Source organism: Cetorhinus maximus, chromosome 4 (assembly GCF_964194155.1).
Source record: "Cetorhinus maximus chromosome 4, sCetMax3.hap1.1, whole genome shotgun sequence".
In the NCBI taxonomy this organism is placed as follows: Eukaryota; Metazoa; Chordata; class Chondrichthyes; order Lamniformes; family Cetorhinidae; genus Cetorhinus; species Cetorhinus maximus.
Window position 1 is genome coordinate 160,826,212 of NC_135882.1, and position 17,744 is coordinate 160,843,955.

At 46.9% G+C, this 17,744-nt stretch overlaps 1 protein-coding gene across 1 annotated transcript in view; it reads right to left on the reverse strand.

Annotated features, from left to right (window-relative positions):
• The window catches only part of LOC144679989 (piezo-type mechanosensitive ion channel component 2-like), a 1,019,816-nt gene that overhangs the window by 328,075 nt on the left and 673,997 nt on the right, over positions 1-17,744 (reverse strand). The window contains exons 9-10 of the mRNA XM_078541050.1: positions 12,423-12,467; positions 7,416-7,550 (exon numbers count right to left, since the gene is read on the reverse strand). Of these exons, the coding sequence (XP_078397176.1) occupies positions 7,416-7,550; positions 12,423-12,467 (180 nt within the window). The remainder of the gene's footprint in view (positions 1-7,415; positions 7,551-12,422; positions 12,468-17,744) is intronic.

Consider the following 17,744-nt stretch of genomic DNA (forward strand, 5'->3'; position numbering starts at 1 on the left):
GGTGGAGATGGGATATTACACAAGGAGAGAGGGATCAAAGGTTGTTTTTTTTTTGAAGAGAGGGTGTATTACACCCTTGGTGTAAGGATAACCTAAGCAATGACGGCCAGTCAGTTTAACCACGGGTGGTGGGGAAGCTTTTAGAAATGATAATTCAGGACAAAATTAACAGCCATTTAGGCAAATGAAGGAAAGCGAGCAGAGTATTATTAAGGGAAAGTTGGTTTAACTTAGTTGCTTGAGTTTTTTTTAATGAGGAAGCAGGAGCGGTGGATGAGGGTAATGCAGCTATGTAGTAATAAAGTGCTACATAACAGACTTGTGAGCAAAATTAGAGCTCATGGAATAAAAGTGACAGTAGCAGCATTGGTGTGAAATTTGCTGAGTAACAGGAAACAGAGTAGCGGTGAATAGTTGTTTTTTGGACGAGACTAGAGGAAAAATTTATAATCGGGTTCCCCAGGGTCGATGTTAGGACCGCTGCTTTTCTTGATATACATTAATGAACAAGACTTGGTGCACAGTGCCAAGTTTCAAAATTTGTTGATAACACAAAACTTGTAAGAATTGTGAACCGTGAGGGGAATAGTGTTAAACTTCAAAGAACAGACAAGCGACAGATAAAATTTAATGCAGAGAGTGTGAAGTGACTTATTTTGTTAGGAAGAATGAGAAGAGGCAATGTAGAATAAAGGGTACAATTCTAAAGGGGAGCAAGAGCAGAGGGCCCAGGGATATATGTGCACAAATCATTGAAGGTGACAGGGCAGGTTGAGAGGGAAGTTAATAAAGCATATGGAATCCTGGGGAGTACAAAAGCAAGGAAGTTATGATAAACCTGTATAGGATACTGGTTCGGCCTCAACTGGAGTATTGTGTTTTTTTTTTATTTGTTCATCCCATGGCGGGTGTCGCTGGCTAGGCCAGCATTTTTATTGGCCCATCCCTAATTGCCCTTGAGAAGGTGGTGGTAAGCTGCCTTCTTAAACTACTGCCGTTCATGTGATGTAGGTACAGAGTGCTGTTATAGAGGGAGTTCCAGGATTTTGACCCAGCAACAGTGAAGGAACTGTTCCAAGTCAGGATGGTATGTGGTTTGGAGGGGAACTTGCAGGTGGTGATGTTCCCGTGCATTTTTTGTCCATTTCTAGGCACTAGACTTTAGAAAGGATGTGAAGGAATTAGAGAGGGCACAGAAAGCATTCAAGAGAGTGGTTCCAGGGATAAGGAACTTCAGTTATGTGGATAGGTTGGAGAAGCTGGGACTGTTCTCCTTAAAGAGACAGTTGAGAGGAGATTTGACAGAGGTGTTCAGAATAATGAAGGGTCTCTGAACAGAAGAGATATGGAGAAACTGTTACCCTTGGCATAAGGATCAAGAACCAGAGGACACTGAATTAAGGTGCTTTGCAAAAGAAATAACGGCAACATGAGGAAACACATTTTTACGAAGGGAGTGGTTAGTATATCTGGAATGCAATTCCTAAGACTGTAGTAGAGGCAGATTCAAGAGTGGTTTTCAAAAGAGAATTAGATAACTACCTGAGGAGAAAAAAATGCAGGGCAATGGGAAAGAAGAATGGGACTAAGTGAGCTATTCTTGCAGAGAACCGGCACAGTCACGATGGGCCAAGTGGCCTCCTTCTGTGCTGTAACCATTCAATGATTCTATGATTTTATGATTTTGACAGTTTCTGGTAGAGAAACACATCTTTTTTATGTTCTCTCAGTGGTCCATATTCTTCTGATATTGTTCATACAACCACTCTGGAAAATATATCCTTAGTGTTCATAGATGTTCTCACAAATCTTAGCAAATACACTAAGGGCGGAATTGTCAGGTCTTGTTGGCGACGGACATCATGGTGGGCGGGGGTTGGGGAGGAATTCGGCATGAGGGACAGAAATCGGTTTCCTGCTGGCGTGAATTCACAGCGGGGTCCTCCGAATGTGTCCACCACAGCAGAATGCAAATCCCGCTGGAGGCAGGCATGAACACGATTTGCATCCCAGTAATGGGGTGCAAAGTAAGGCCCAACCAAAATCGTCCCCTGATGCCCAATTTACCGTTACACCGGTGGGAAAATATGCCGGCCAGGACATGCCTGGACAAATGCGATGTGAAGAAGTCGGGACTTGCCATTAGGGCCTTGCTCAGATTGCGGACATCCGAGGAGAAGATGATGCTGGAGCCCTACAGCTACTGGACCCTGGAGGAACACATGCATCGCATGCTGGGTGGATCTTCATGCACATGGCTCTGCCGTGAAGCAGCTCTCGGAAGATGGGAGGTCTCCATTAATGCTTCCGGCCTGCTTCAGAACATCAAGGTCTTGGCCTTGGCTCGCACTAGCTTCTGTGGTCTCCGTAGATGCTTCAGGCCTGCTATGGAACATCAAGGTCTTGGCCATGGGCTGCTACAGATGTTCGGCGAAGGTGGGAGAGAGGAAGGTCTAGGTGTGAGTGGGAGAGGAAGGTGTATTGGGGGGGTGTGAGGCTAGTGGGGTGGAAATGAAGGTGTACCAAGGTGGGTGAGTTTGGCGGGCAGGGGGTGGGAAAGGAAGGTGTTGGGGGTGAGTTTGCTTGGGGGAAGGACGGTGTCCAGGGGGAGGAGGGGGCATGGGGGGAGGAGGGAGTATGAGGGGAGGATGGTGTAACAGAGGAGGACGCTGCAAGTGGGGAAGTAGGTGTAAGGTGTGAGGAAGGTGTAAGGGAGGGTGTTCAGAGGGGGAAAGGTGTCCAGAGAGTGGAGGGAGTAAGGGGGTGGGGATTGTCCAAATGAACGTGCAAATGATTGGTCTGTGGAGTCAATGACTGCCTCCTGGGGAACGAACTGAGAGCAGACGTGGTAGGAAGGAATGGTGAGTGTGAGAGGGAGCTGGTAGGGTAGGAGGATGAGGGTGCATCAGTAACAGTAGAAGGGACAGCGAGGTGGTTGGTGGGGAGTCGGCGGCAGACACGGACCTTGGGAGTGGGAAGGAGGAAGTTGGGGAGGTCAATGTGGATAGGGGTGGGATTTTCAGGAAGGTAGGGAACGTGCACATTTACCTTGGCGTCCTGGGATGACAAGGGTTCAGGTTGGTAGGTGACATTGGGGAGGTGGAAGGCGATGCCGGTGGGGGGGTCCACAGAGATGGGGGGGGGAAAGGAAATGGGCGATTGGGGGAAGGGAAAGGATAGGGGAGCTAATCAAGAACTTTATCATGAATATGTTTGTCAAAACGAAAGTAAGCGGAGTCTCATGTTGCACGGGCACTGGTGCTGCATGAGAGTGCAATCCGTGGGTGGGCTGAGATGCAGGTCAGCTCAGATGGGCAACTGAAAGAGAAGCTCTGCAGGCAGCATTGAAAATGCTCGGGACAGTGAGATGAGTGTAATGGACGAAGGCTCCATGTGTGTGGGAGAGTGCTTGCACGAGGCTCCGAAAGGCTCTGCCCCACACACACACTTCTCCCTCCTGAATCACTTGTGGAACGACTGCGTGCAGCTAAACTGCTAGTGGGGGGATAGGGTTCAGGGGGAGGATTCGTGAAGCCTGTCAATGAAGCTGAAAGACACCATTACACATTATTCAGTGAAGGTGAATGTATTTTCAGATTATAAAGCGACAAAATGTGTTCACCCATGCAACCACTTGTGATCAGGATTTCTTAACTTTTCCAGACCTACCACTTCTTCTAGGTGCTGCCCTGACATCCGCAGCTGGGGATGAGACAGCCTGTGTCATAGTTGGCCCTGTTGCCTATGATGACCCTCAGTGTACACCCTCTTGAGGCCCGACGCCTTTAGGGCCCCGGTTTGCTTTGGCTGTCCTCCTGTGGACCAGCTGTTCCCTCTGTGATGACAGAGGATAAGGTTGAGGGGGAACTCAGAGGGAACAGACAGTCTCTGAGATTCCTTACTGGATGACCCAGGGTGTCCAGCTGTCGCTCCTCCTCCCTTCGGGTGCCCGATGGTCCCGGCCTGACTCCTTGAGGGGAAGGGGATCCTGGGGGGACTTTGAGGTGCTCTGTTTTCCTCTTGCGTTGCCAATGCAGGAACACACCCCTGACTACCGAGATGGAGTGCAGGTCTGCTCGTATCTCCAGATTCTCCTGGACCAGGGCCTGCATGGCATCCGCCATCCTTCCCATGGAGACATCCATACACGCACCTGTGGGCACCACTTCGTCAGAGAGCAGGCTGATGCACTCCTCTGACTCACATGCCACTCTGTTGAGGGCTTCCAACAGCTCCGCATGATGTTCCCCTGCCTTCTGCTGACTCTCCACGATGTTGGGAGGCCGAAGCCAGAGGCTCGTCATCTGACTCAGACCTCACAGATGCCACTTCCACTGCAGTCCTCCAAGTGCCAGGGAGCTCCGCTGAACCGGCCTCCTCCTGCTGCAGACAAGTGTTCGCACGGTGACCATCGGATTGTGAACCCAAGCCTGCTCTAGATCTAGGTTTCATTAGGTGTGTCTGCCTCTGCGCTGGCGCAAGGTGTGGGTTAGTGCTGTGACGGGTCTTCCAGCTTATTAACAGTTCTTCAACAGAGGAGGTGTGCTCTTGGCTGGAGCTGAGGGACTGGCTGGTGGCAGTCGCTTGGCAAAGCTCCCATGGCAGCAGAGTCAAAACCAGAAGAAAGAGCACTCCCAGTTGCATTGAGAGAGGGATGATGCAGTGTGGGATCCTCACGTGGGTGCTCACTGCTGACCTCACCGTTGCCGCAGGCACAGTCCACGTCCTCATCAGTCAGCATGATGGCATGCATCTCAAAGTGAGTGAGGGGCCTAATGAGGGCCACTCCACCCCAAGTCTGTGTCTTCTCCCTGTTGTAGGCAGCCAGTTTCTCCGGCGTTAATAGAGATGGAGAGAGTGTGAGTAGGACGTATGGCACTGCATGGAATGTTTGTGTAGTGAGCGGAGCCATGGACAGGATGTGGATGCGAGCTCCAGAGGATATGAGCCTGATGAAGATGTGTAGATGTATGTGAGAGTTAGTGGTGTTGTCCTTTGAGATGGGAGATCCCTGTGGATGTATGATGGGATTTTGAGTGTCTGAGTTGAGAGTGATGAGGTGGTTATCTTACCCTAGCAAAATAGATGAGATCATTCATCCTCTGTCTATACTGGATGGCTGATCTCCTCTGTGCTCCAGTGGCACTGACCGCTGTCGCCGCCACCTCCCAGGTCGATTGGTGACTCTGATGGGCCTCCAGTGGCCAGAGCGGGGATAGAGGACATCACAGAATCACAGAATTACACAGTGGAGAAGAGGGCCTTCGGCCCATCAAGTCTGTACCGACATGTGAGAAACACCTGACCTACCTACCTAATCCCATTTACCAGCACTTGGCCCATAGCCTTGAATGTTATGACGTGCCAAGTGCTCATCCAGGTATTTTTCAAAAGATGTGAGGCCACCCACCTCCACCACCCGCCCAGGCAGTGCATTCCAGACTGTCACCAGCCTCTGGGTAAAAAGGTTTTCTTCACATCCCCCCTAAACCTCCTGCCCTTCACCTTGAACTTATGACTCGTGACTGACCCTTCAACTAAGGGGAACAGCTGCTCCCTATCCACCCTGTCCATGCCCCTCATAATCTTGTACACCTCGATCAGGTCGCCCCTCAGTCTTCTCTGCTCCAACGAAAACAACCCAAGTCTATCCAACCTCTCTTCATAACTTAAATGTTTCATCCCAGGCAACATCCTGGTGAATTTCCTCTGCACCCTCTCCAGTGCAATCACATCCTTCCGATAATGTGGCGACCAGAACTGCACACTGTACTCCACCTGTGGCCTCACCAAGGTTCTATACAACTCCAACATGACCTCCCTACTTTTGTAATCTATGCCTCGATTGATAAAGGCAAGTGTCCCATTTGCCTTTTTCACCACCCTACTAACATGCCCTTCCGCCTTCAGAGACCTGTGGACACACACGTTAAGGTCCCTTTGTTCCTCAGAACTTCCTAATGCCATGCCGTTCATTGAATACTTCCTTGTCAAATTACTCCTTCCAAACTGTATCACCTCACACTTTTCAGGGTTAAATTCCATCTGCCACATATCTGCCCATTTCACCGTCCTGTCTATATCTTCCTGTAGCCCAAGACACTCAACCTCACTATTAACCAACCGGCCAATCTTTGTGTCATCCGCAAACTTACTAATCCTACCCCCCACATAGTCATCTATGTCGTTTATATAAATGATAAATAATAGGGGACCCAGCACAGGTCCCTGTGGTACGCCACTGGACACTGGCTTCCAGTCACTAAAGCATCCTTCTGTCATCATCCTCTGTCTCCTACAACTAAGCCAATTTTAAATCCACCTTATCAAATTACCCTGTATCCCATGTGCATTTGCCTTCTTTATAAGTCTCCCATGTGGGACCTTGTCAAAGGCTTTGCTGAAATCCATATAAACTACATCAACTACACTACCTCCTCAAAAAATTCAATCAAATTTGTTAGGCATGACCTCCCTTGGACAAAGCCATGCTGACTATCCCTGATCAAACATTGCCTCTCTAAGTGGAGATAGATTCTCTCCTTCGTGGAGGACTTCCACTGCTTCCAGCAGGTGCCCCAGAGAGGCATCAGTAAATTTGAGGGCTGCCATCTTCCTGGCTTTCAGGTCCATCTGTTGCCTGGAGCAGTCCTGGTCTGTAGACATGAAGTAGGCTGCACTCTGGTACGTTTTAAATATGACGTCCAGAGCGAGGAAGGCCTGAGGTCATGGCATTTCAGGCAAATCTGAGCCCGCCCACCAGTGAACCAGCATGTTTCTCATGAATGCATTATTAACGAGGCAGGATACGTTGGGAAGGGGACAATACGGCGTGAAAACCTGCCATCGCAGCCAGCGGGTAAAACGTCTTTTTTCACAGCTGCTACCATACTTAGTGGAAATCTGGGATGATTCTATCTTATTTCACATAAAAGAACAGTTACTACAGAAAGTTAAAGATCAGCAAATTGTTTTAAAAGATTTATAATTAAACAATATTTTCCAGCATTCAAAACAACAGGTTTGACCTGGGCTTTTTAAGGGACAAATGGTCACTGGATACATTTAACAAAGTTTTGATTTGTCAAGAATATTACTTTGAGTATTTCTGTGGTTGTTTCACTGAGCATTTAGTGACAAATTGTATCTTTTGCAAGATATTTTAAAATGACTTTCAAATTACTTCATGCAGTACAAATGAATAGTAACAGCTACTTTCAGATGAACTATGCTGCCCTGTTTAAAGACTTCAAATACATAACTAAATAAAAAATGTCATTCATGACAATAGTTTCCCTTTAAATTATTCTAATTACCTTCATCACAATTCTGAGATTGAATTTGAAAGATTTAACCTAAACAAGATTTAATTTGAAGGTTTTAACCGAAACAACTCGTGTTTCAAGAGGCATTACCCTTCTTTCATCAGTTGCATAGTGCGCTGAATACCATATATTACGTCTCATATTGGCAGTAACAGATGAATCACTTCCTAATGGTTCCTTTTGCTCTTCTTCCTCTCTTTCATAATTTTCCTCTTCTTCCATATTCTGTAAATGAAAAATGAGACATAATATTGCAAATTGTGCAGATATACATTCCGGTCATATTTAAAAGGCAGTTAAAAGTCTTCACATGTTGCAACATACTTCACTGCCTCTACTCCATCATCAGTTTGTGAGAAGACATGTTTACTTAGAACTAATCCCCTCTTTCACCTAACAAACACAGGGTGGTCTCAAAGCAACCCCTCCCAGGGAATAATCTGGTTAGGTCTAGAGATTTGAATACAGATCGTGCCCTGGGTCCATCTTTTGTTGAACATATCCATATGACATTATTTCATAAATTGTTGCCCAAATAATGCCAACAATGGTGTATTTGATAGACCAACCCCCTGAATAATAAAGAAGCATTCCAAGCTTTTGAAAGTAAAATCCCTTGTGAAGTTGCTACTTCTATAACATTCACTATTGTGTATATCAAGTTTAAAACAGCCAAATTTAGAGTGAGGAATACACATGCAAAATCAAGATGTATAAGTCAATGGCAATAGTTGTTTAGTAGTACAGAGTTTGAGTACTGATGAAAAAAGAGACACGTCTAAGCTTTTTGTCTTGCACTCATCAGGACACTCACGAGAATACCAATATACGGGGGAATACCAACAATTTATGCTGTATGTGATTGGTTGGCCAAGTGGCGTTGCCATGGAGTGTGCACCACTGATGGTGACTGGTAGTTAACTGCTAAGCATTGTTTGAAATTTAAACCAGGCAGCTTGACCCTGATTGGTCAAGGCATTGCCCTGAGGAATGAGTCAGCAAATGGCTGTCATTCATTTTGTTTAGTTGAAACAGGCGCAATTTATGTACATGTTCTTTCTGTCTGCTAAACAAAATGAGTGACAGCCATTTGCTGACTCACTCCTCAGGGCAATGCCTTGACCAATCAGGGTCAAGCTGCCTGGTTTAAATTTCAAACAATGCTTGGCAGTTAACTGTCAGTCACCATCAGTGGTGCACTCTCCATGGCAATGCCACTTACCAACCTATCAGCACTCTCTTCATATACAGTATAAATTGTTGTTTTCCCCCCTTAAACTGGTATTCTTACGAGTGCAAGATGAAAAGCTTAGATATGTCTCTTTCTGCAGCAATACTTAATGATAATAATTCAAATGAAGAAATATGTAGTTGTGATGATCAGACAGCTTGGAAGATTGGATCTGTAATTCAGGGGCATTATGTATGGCTCATTTTGTGCCACAAGTGTACTTTCCAGTTTACAAAGGTTCCCTCATTTATATATGCTTCCAGCATGATTTGCATCCTGTTCCGGGAGTGCAGAGTTGGTGGGGTGAGGCAGACTTTCCTGGGCAGAACTTTAAAAGTGCAAATTCAGCATCTTAAACTGTATGGGCAGTTCCTGTCCTGGGCAAAAAGCATTGCTGTATGTCTTCAGCAAAGAGCCAAAGTCTTGGTGGTGCTAGAGTCAATTATCTCAGGGTAAACCGGCACAGGAGACCTCATTATTCGGACCTGCAAAGATTCCAAAGCCTATTCCAGTTGTGGGTCTTGGACACTTTTTTTTTAAACCTATACCAATATTTTGGGTGGTGCATTTCCATTTCCTAATGAGCGTGCACTTCCTGACTGCTGTTTTGGAAGATTAGGAAACTACTTAGCACCTAAAAAACAGCCAATGCATGGTCAAATTTCTAGACCAAGGCATTTCTAAAGGCTGTGTACCTGCAGGCTCGCCCTCTGCTCCACCTTTTTATGACAGACTGTGATGATAATGCATTAATGACAGAATGTATCAGAAGTACTTGAATAAAAGTGATCTGTCCGCAACATTCCCATAAATGCATTTATGTCATGAAGCAGAGCAAGCAATTTTTGTTACACTGAAGAAAAAGAGGTAGCGGAAAAGATTACAGAAGACTTCCTCTCTCCCATGGACCATGCAGGGGAAATCAGAAAATGTCAGTAAGAATATGGGATTGGGTGATTCATAGAGCACAAGCAAGCAATAGGAATGCATAGTGGTTAGCAACGTGCCATGATCTTTCTGGATGCTGAGAAGGAGGCTGCCTATGCCTTCGGAGTATGGGCATTCACCTGAATAGAAGGGTGTCTGAGGAATATGCCTATGTGCAGAATAATCTCAGTTGCCAAGGAACTGATTCTGCAGTCCAAAGCACACATTTACAGAAATATTTGGGAAGGTTTTTCTTCAGTGCAGGTATAAGGGGAAACATGGTAGCTTTACTGGAAACTGATGGGCCTCACTTCAGAAGCAGTCCAGGACCTCCTACTCCACAAAGGCATATCTGTTACTATTGAGTCAGAGACAGACTGTATGGCACCTTGCATATCAATTTCAAACTGTGGGGACTAGGCTGTTGTCACTCAGGGGTTTCTGGATCCGATTGCTGCCATTAGACCATCAATTACATAGGAGCATAGGAAATAAGAGCAGGAGTACGCCATTCAGCCCCTCGAGCCTGCTCCACCAATAGAGGGGACATAGATATCCAAGATCCAATGGAATGGCTGGAAGCAAGTTGCCTAAGACTATATTTTCTCAGGACAGCAGTACATGCCAAGCACATTGGAACTGGCACCAGGCTGCCCTAATGCAAGGGATGTAACAAGCAGTCAGTCCCTCCCTGCCAAGATTAAGCTACCATGAGAGAATGGAAATCTCTGTGCCACAAGCCTTTTGTACTACAGTAATAGCTAAGCATCCCTCATGATACAGTCCCTCAGGTTGCTCTTAGGAGAGGCATGAGAGTAAAAGGCAGAAGGGTATGTTTACAGAATCATGGGAGCACAGTGTGAGGAAAGAGCAGATTGGTTTACATTTTTGAGGTCCTAGCATTAAATGTGTTTATGTTATGCTTTATTATTCATGGAGGATATAGCCATTCGGCAAGGAATGTACATGCTAATGTCGACTTGACATAAAATTTGGTTGTGTAATGCCTATATTTTTGGCACTTTGGATGCCATTTTGGGTCCAAACTGGCATCTGCAACACGTTTGTACACTTCTGATGCAGGTCATGCCAGACGTCATTTATGATAGGTCACCTACGCTGGCACCAGAAGTATGTAGTGTAGGTAGATTGTTACGTTAGTTAGCACACCAGGCTAATTTGAAGACAGCAGTGCCACTTTCAACCTCAACACTTCAGTTAATGCTCTTGCTTAACTTCGCAGAGCTGAGCATGTGTCCAGCAGCAGGAAAGACCCACAACCCTAACCAGTGTTATTTCATGGGATCATCAACCACTTTCACCATAGTTGCTGATTAATTTCTACTGACTATTGCTGAATTAGTTAAGATGTTTGGAGGTATATACTGCTACTCAGCATGGCAGGCAATTGCTAGTGACTGTAAAGGTGACCATGATCATGAACATCTTTACATCCATCAACTTAGATGCTGGAAAAGACAAAGACACACCTTGCCCAATTGATCCTGCAAAGTCCTCCTCATAAACACCTGCATACCTGAATATTGCTAAAAAGGAGAGAATTGCCTAAGCTTTTCATCTTGCACTCATCAGAACAAACATAAGAATGCCAAATTTCAAACGATCACAACAATTAATACTACAGGAGAAAAGGGTGCTAACTGGTTGGCAAGTTGACTCTTATGGTCAAGGTGTTGCCATGGCGAAAGCACTGGGGAACTATAGGTTCCTCAAGCTCCCGGGTAAGTTAAAAGATGTGAAAGGCTAGAACATATTCCTTTTGTTTGCAGAGAACAGGTCCCTGCGCATGAATGTTTGTCGCTTCTAACAAGCCAATATTAGCGGCTTTACAAGTTCGACTGATTATCTTAAATTGGTTGTTAGTGTAGCTATTAAGAAGTGGTGCAGTGGGTAGCATCTCTACTTCTGAACCAGAATCTCTATTTTTGAGTTCCACCTTCTCATGGGCAACTAGGGATGGGCAATAAATGCTGGCCCAGCCAGCGAAGCTCACATTGCAAAAATGAATAAAAAAACCACAGGACTTGATGGCCATGGAAGATGAATTCGTGGCGTGGACAAGCAGGTTGACTGACAACCTTTAAATCCTTCTGAGATGCCTATGGCAGGCAGTGAGAAGGGGAGAGTTTCCTAGTCAGCCAGAACCATATGGTAGCTGCAGCGCCACTGCCTCTCTATTTTAAAAGACTCCATGCGCAAGCTCTTGCCACGGGATCCATGGCTTCAAAGGACTGCTAGAGAGAGAGAGTGTAGCTATTAGCTCACTCAGGATTGTTCAGCAAGTGCTACTCACTTACAGAATCACATCTAATAGTAAAAGTTTTGTTTTGAGTTTTGTAAGCACAGGCTGGTTAAGTACCATTTGTATTCTGCCTATTATGAAACGCTGAAGGAACACGTTTGATTCTATCGGCAAATCACTGGAAAATATGGTCTACCTACCTGGGATTGCACTGCCACTGAAATTCGTACACAACATTGTGTGTTAGGCAGAATGTCTTTTTAAGTGACAGCAGCATCCTGTTAGTGGAAAATATCACTCACGTAGCCACTGCATTGAAGCAGTGTGAAACGGTTTCCTTAACTTTTGTTTGAATTCTGGAGATTCTTTGCCTTTCCAGGGTAATTTGAGATACACTGGGCACTTTTCAGGTCCAAAAGTGGCAGCTATTTGACCCATTTGTGAGTTGAGTAACATTATGTATGAACTTCAGTGCCAGTGCACACCACCACCTGCTCAAGGGCAATTAGGGATGGGCAATAAATGCTGACCTTGACAACTATTGTGACACCCATATTCCAAAAACAAATAAAACAAAAATTTCCTTTCCGCAGGGATATCCATGGTCGGCTCCGCAAATTGAGATACCAGTGAACAAAACCCTGATTTTCCATTCAACAACAGTCTCACAGCTTACCTTCTCTCTGATACTGTCCATTATAATGTCCTCTTGGCCAGAATGCTGAAATAAAAACCACCACAAAATAACCATTCCAAACCAACTTTATCAATGAAACATTCAAAAATTCCATGGAAAAGTCAACTAATAACCTTTGTGCATTTCCTTAGTGCCTGTCTTCCCTGCACCTTTGTCTGTCCAGGTGCTCCTATGCAGTGCTACTACAGAGGCTGCAATATGACTGACAAAAGGCTGCTGACTTTCAACGGGGAGACTACTGATGGCCTTACAGGATGACTTCACACAGCTCTGGCCCGAGAAAGGCTAACTTCAGACTGCACCACCTCATCATAGGTGCCAGAAGTGTTGTTGGGTGTCATCAGCAAGGGCACTGGCAAAGTGGCCATGGTAAGAGAATTAATATTGCCATTCTGAGAGAAGACAGCAGGTTCGTGCACCACGGCATCAATACCACTCTCCCAGGGTGACACCTCAGTATTCCCAACAACGTGAAGGTGGACAGATTGCTGGACTGCTGTGAAACCCTGCAAGTCCCTTTGAAAAATGATGTCTGCAGCTACAATGGCAGCAGTCTGAGCCTGCATGGTAACAGGCTACACTTTCATGGCAACAAATGTGATTGCATGACTTCAGTCTGAGAATCCAGTGCAGCACTCAGACTTTGGGTGGCTTTTGCTTTTGTACTGCAATGGGAACTGAGGCATCAGCCATCAAAGTTTGCATCATGGTTAAGTGCAAAAATGGAATTGGCCATCACTTTCATGGTAGAAAGGATGGGTTCCAAGCTCTATACAAAGCGAATGCTGAACTCCCCATCTTCCTTGACAGTGACTACAGATTTTCTGGCTGGCCTACCATTGCACTTAGGATTTCTCTGTGCATGCCCTTCAGCCTGTTTCTCTATGTAGCTTCACTGAAGTTCTCAAATGATTCTTCTGCAGCAGAACTCAGGTGTAATCTTGCCCTCTGACAAGCTGGCTATCCTTTTCCCCTGCCCTACAAGCCACCCATGCCTGGTGTCTTCACTCATGTGAAGATCCCACCTATAAAGTGCATGCAGTATCAGTATCTGAGCTGATGGTTGTGAATGTGAGAACAAGGAACAGTGTTTCTTCATCATCAGTTTCCATGTCTTGCTCCTTCACCATTCATGGTCAGGTTATAGTTCTTGGGTATCTGAAAGAAGGAAGGCACAAAGATGAGATTGTCATGAAGGGAAGTGGCAAATGCAAGAGGTGCGGGCTTAAACTATCTGTAGCTTAAGAATCAGATGTGAATGTAGGAAGAGCAGGCAGTGCAATATGAGAAGGAGGATTAGGTATGAAGCCTACTATCATCTTCAATCATTCCAGTCTTGCAGCTGATGAGGGCCTCAGTCATGGCTGCTCCAACTATGGCTTGCACTGTCTCCTCCATCAGGATGAGGACATGTAGCCATGGCTGCCCCGGGCTGGTTAGATGCTGCTGCATCTAGTTGCGTACAACCTTGTCCTTCAAAAGTTGGGTAAATGTGTTAGTGAGTGTGGTGAAATGGTTTGCGTGATGTACCTGCAATTGTAGAACAGCTGGAAAGCTGTTGAACAGTGTGCAAGCTGTAAGATGTGGATGTGATATTGCAGCAATGCTAAATGTGTGAGGGTATGGTGAAATTATGAATCATCCCAGATTTACACTAAGTGCAGTAGTGGGCGGGAAAAAGGATGTTTTACCCACTGGCCGCAATGGTGGGTTTTCATACCGTATCATCCTAATCCCACCTCATTAATCATGCATTCCTAGAAAACATGCCAGGTCACTGGTGGGGCATCCTCTCATTTGCCCATCCCGCCATCACCTCAGGCCTTCAGTAAACCAGGCGCCATATTTAAATGCCGCCCCTGCAAAGCACTATCACTCTTCAAGGGATCAGGAGCTTCTATGTACTGACAGCTGCCAAAGGGAGGAAACATGCTGCCCCCAGATTTAGTGACACCTCCCTCAAGTGCCTACTGGACACAGTGGAGGCCCGCCGCGATGTCCTCTACCCTCCGGTCTGGGCGAAGGCCAACAAACAAGGTGACAAATCCAGCATGAGAGGCAGTGGCAGCATTGGTCAGCGCCAATGCCCTGCAAAAGAGGACAGCCACCCAGTGCCGAAAGAGGACAAATGGTCTCCTCCGTTTTGCCAGCTAAGTCACTCTCTCGTCACTCTACTCACACACTCACAAACCCATCACACATCTACAGGGATCTCACTCACTGACAGTTCTAGGGACATTGCCATTCACTCTCACACACACCTTCACCTGCTCTGTGAATGCTGTCCTCATCCTGTCCATGGCACCACTCACCACCCACACATGCCACGCAAAATTATCTGGCCTAGCAGGCATTCTGCTCACACTCTCTCCATCTGTATTCATGTCCTAGGCTGGTACACAATAAAAGGGAGAGGTTGCAGATTGGTAGAGGGATGCCTGAAATCACGGACTTTGAAAATAGAGTAATTGTTCCTGTGCTAACAGTGACCCCAGCAGCTCCAGCTCCGCAGGCCAAGGATGGAGCCACTGCCACACAGCAGGACCCCAAAAGCAGGCTGGTGCCCTTGCAGGTCTCGGTCCTCCAGTGGACGCCCATCAAGATCATCACAGACAGGGCGTGGCAGTCAGCAGGTTGCCTTCACTTCCACTGTGGATGTCGGGGGGGCATGAAGACGCAGTGGCAGGGTTAAGAAAGTTAAGAAGATGTAACTCTTTCAGAGTCAAACAATTAAACTAAAATAACAAAATGTTAAGACGATATAGTTGCACAGCATGGGCACAGGTGTTAATCACTTGTATATAATGTTCACTATTGTTAAATAGCTCCCAAGAACATCTCCTTGCCTTTGGCCCCTTGTTCTGATGAGTAGTATTCATGTCACTCGGATGTGATACCTTGGTCCCTGCACAAGATAATGGCAGGTGTCTCAGTCCAGGGCCTCCTCCCTGTGCTTTGTATAACCTTCCCAGAACACTAATGGTGTGCCTTCACTGTCACTGGAAACATCAGTCATGCCTGCACCTCGATGGGGCTTATCATTGCTGCCAAAATGTCCTGAGCCGGTGGCACAGAGTTCCGTCATTCTCTCTGTGTGCTCTCAGCACCTTTGAGGTGTCATTAGCCCCCCCATCTCATCAGCATCTGTGTCCGGTGGCAGTCTAGTCCTAAAGGGTTCAGCTCATAAAGGATGCCATAAGATCAGGAGAAGTTAAAGTTTCCCCACTGCATCTCCATGATATGACCCTGTTCACAGAGCGCAAGCGATTTGCCATCAGCCAGACAGGAGTCATTCACATAAGCTATGTGAGGTACTATAGGGTGTCCCCACTGCACGTTGTCATCATCCTCCTGGAATGTAGGGACAAGGGGCGTCCACTGCATCTCCATGACAGGAGCCTTATCACAGTGGGTATGTGGGCTGCCATCAGCCAGACAGGAGTCAAACATTCACAGACGCAATGTGAGGCTCCATGGTGTCTCCTCATTGCATCATCATCCTCCATGAATCTAGCAGCTATGTGGGCTTCCTGAGTGTGCCTGCCTCATCTGACCAGTGTGATGGCCTCAACGGCATCATCCTCACCTTCGAGGACCTCCTCACACTCATCCCCGTTGACGTGCTCTTCATCAGAGGAGACATGCAGCTCCTCCTTAGCCAGCTCCTCTCCCCAATGCAGCACCAGGTCATGAAGGGTGCAATAGGTGACGACAATGTGTGACACCCTCTGTGGATTGTATTGAAGGTCTCCACCCAGGCACCGGAACCTCATTTTCAACATTCCAATAGTTTGCTCCACCAAAGAGCAAGTTGCAGCACGAGTCTCGTTGTACCTTCTCTCTGTTGCACTCTGAGGCTGCCGCAAGGGCGTCATCAGCCACGTCCACTGCAGGTAGCTCTTGCCCATAAGGGGCCAACCTTGCAATCTCTCTGGACCCTGGAAGACGTAATGGACACTCCCTGGGAACCATGCACAGACCTGCAGGATGAGTTTGTGACGGTTGCACACCATCTGAACATTCAATGACTGGCAGCCCTTGTGATTGACGTAGTTGACAGCTTGTTGCCATAGAGATCTGAGCGCTATGTGACTGTAGACGATGGCACCCTGCATCAATGGGAAACCTGGGGTCTGAGAAAATCCCAGCACTCTTGCTTCCTGGATTTCCTGATCGTGGATGAAATGCACAAAGTTGTGTGCCTTTGTGATCTCATGGATGCATCTCATGGAGGCTTGTGCTGTGCAGCCCTGAAAGGAGTCGCTGGTGTAAAAATTGAGCACCTCAATCAGTTTCATGGCCACTAGCATTGGATGCCCTCCATGACCTGTGGCGGCAAATCCTGCAGCAAGTGGCACATGTGACCGACCAGTTCCCTGGACATGCACACTCTTCAGCGACACTGGCTCTCAGTCGTCTGCAGGAATGACAAGCGCCATCTATAAACCCTGGGCCTAGCTAGGCGCCAACCAGTGACGGCTCGCTGTGTCTCTTCAGTGGCGTGCACGGGAACCCCAGCTGCCCCTTCTTCTTGAGGGTGCTGCTCCTCCATCTGTCCAGCCGGGAGCCTCCGTCGCTTTCTTCTCCTTCGTCTCTGCTCCCTGTAAGCCATGAAGCATACAGCTAAGTCACCTGGTTCCATGATCCTGATGTAATCCTCCTGTAGGATGAAAGAGGGATGTGTGGGTTAGCAAGGGTGTACGAAGAAGAGTGTACTTGGTTAAGTCTGAAGGCACCTCAACACATCCCGGAGAGTGTTGGCCACCACTTGGATGGCCAGAGTTTAATGTGCTGCATGGCTGCCCGAAACCCACCCACCTCAGCCTCAATTCACCTGACCAATTGGTGGCAGCTTCACCCACAGGACTGCCTGCTGTGCTCTCAGCTCAGGTGCAGGCATTCTTCTAACCTGCACTGCAAGGCTGTGTTGTTAGCTAGAACCATGGGGGAGACTGGTTCAAATCTGAATTATCACATTGCAAGACACTGTGAGCTCCTCCACCAATGACTGCTCCATGACCAGCTTTCGCAAGGAGATTGTATAACTTGCCCAGTCATCCAATTGTTCTGCAGTCCACTAAAATGCTCATTAGTTTGCAGTCTGTGCCCGAGGGGTGAAAAGCTCTGAAGTGTCTGGTGGCACTTTCATGCCTCTGCGTTGCTTGAGTGGGCAGATAAACTAGAGGCCCGACTCCAAGCATGTTAATGTGGCTACGCCTGAACTGTCTCAGCTGTGGAAGAATGTGCACTTTACATAAGGTGCTACCTAATGCATGGCTGCTTCCCTCTGGCCCTCCCACC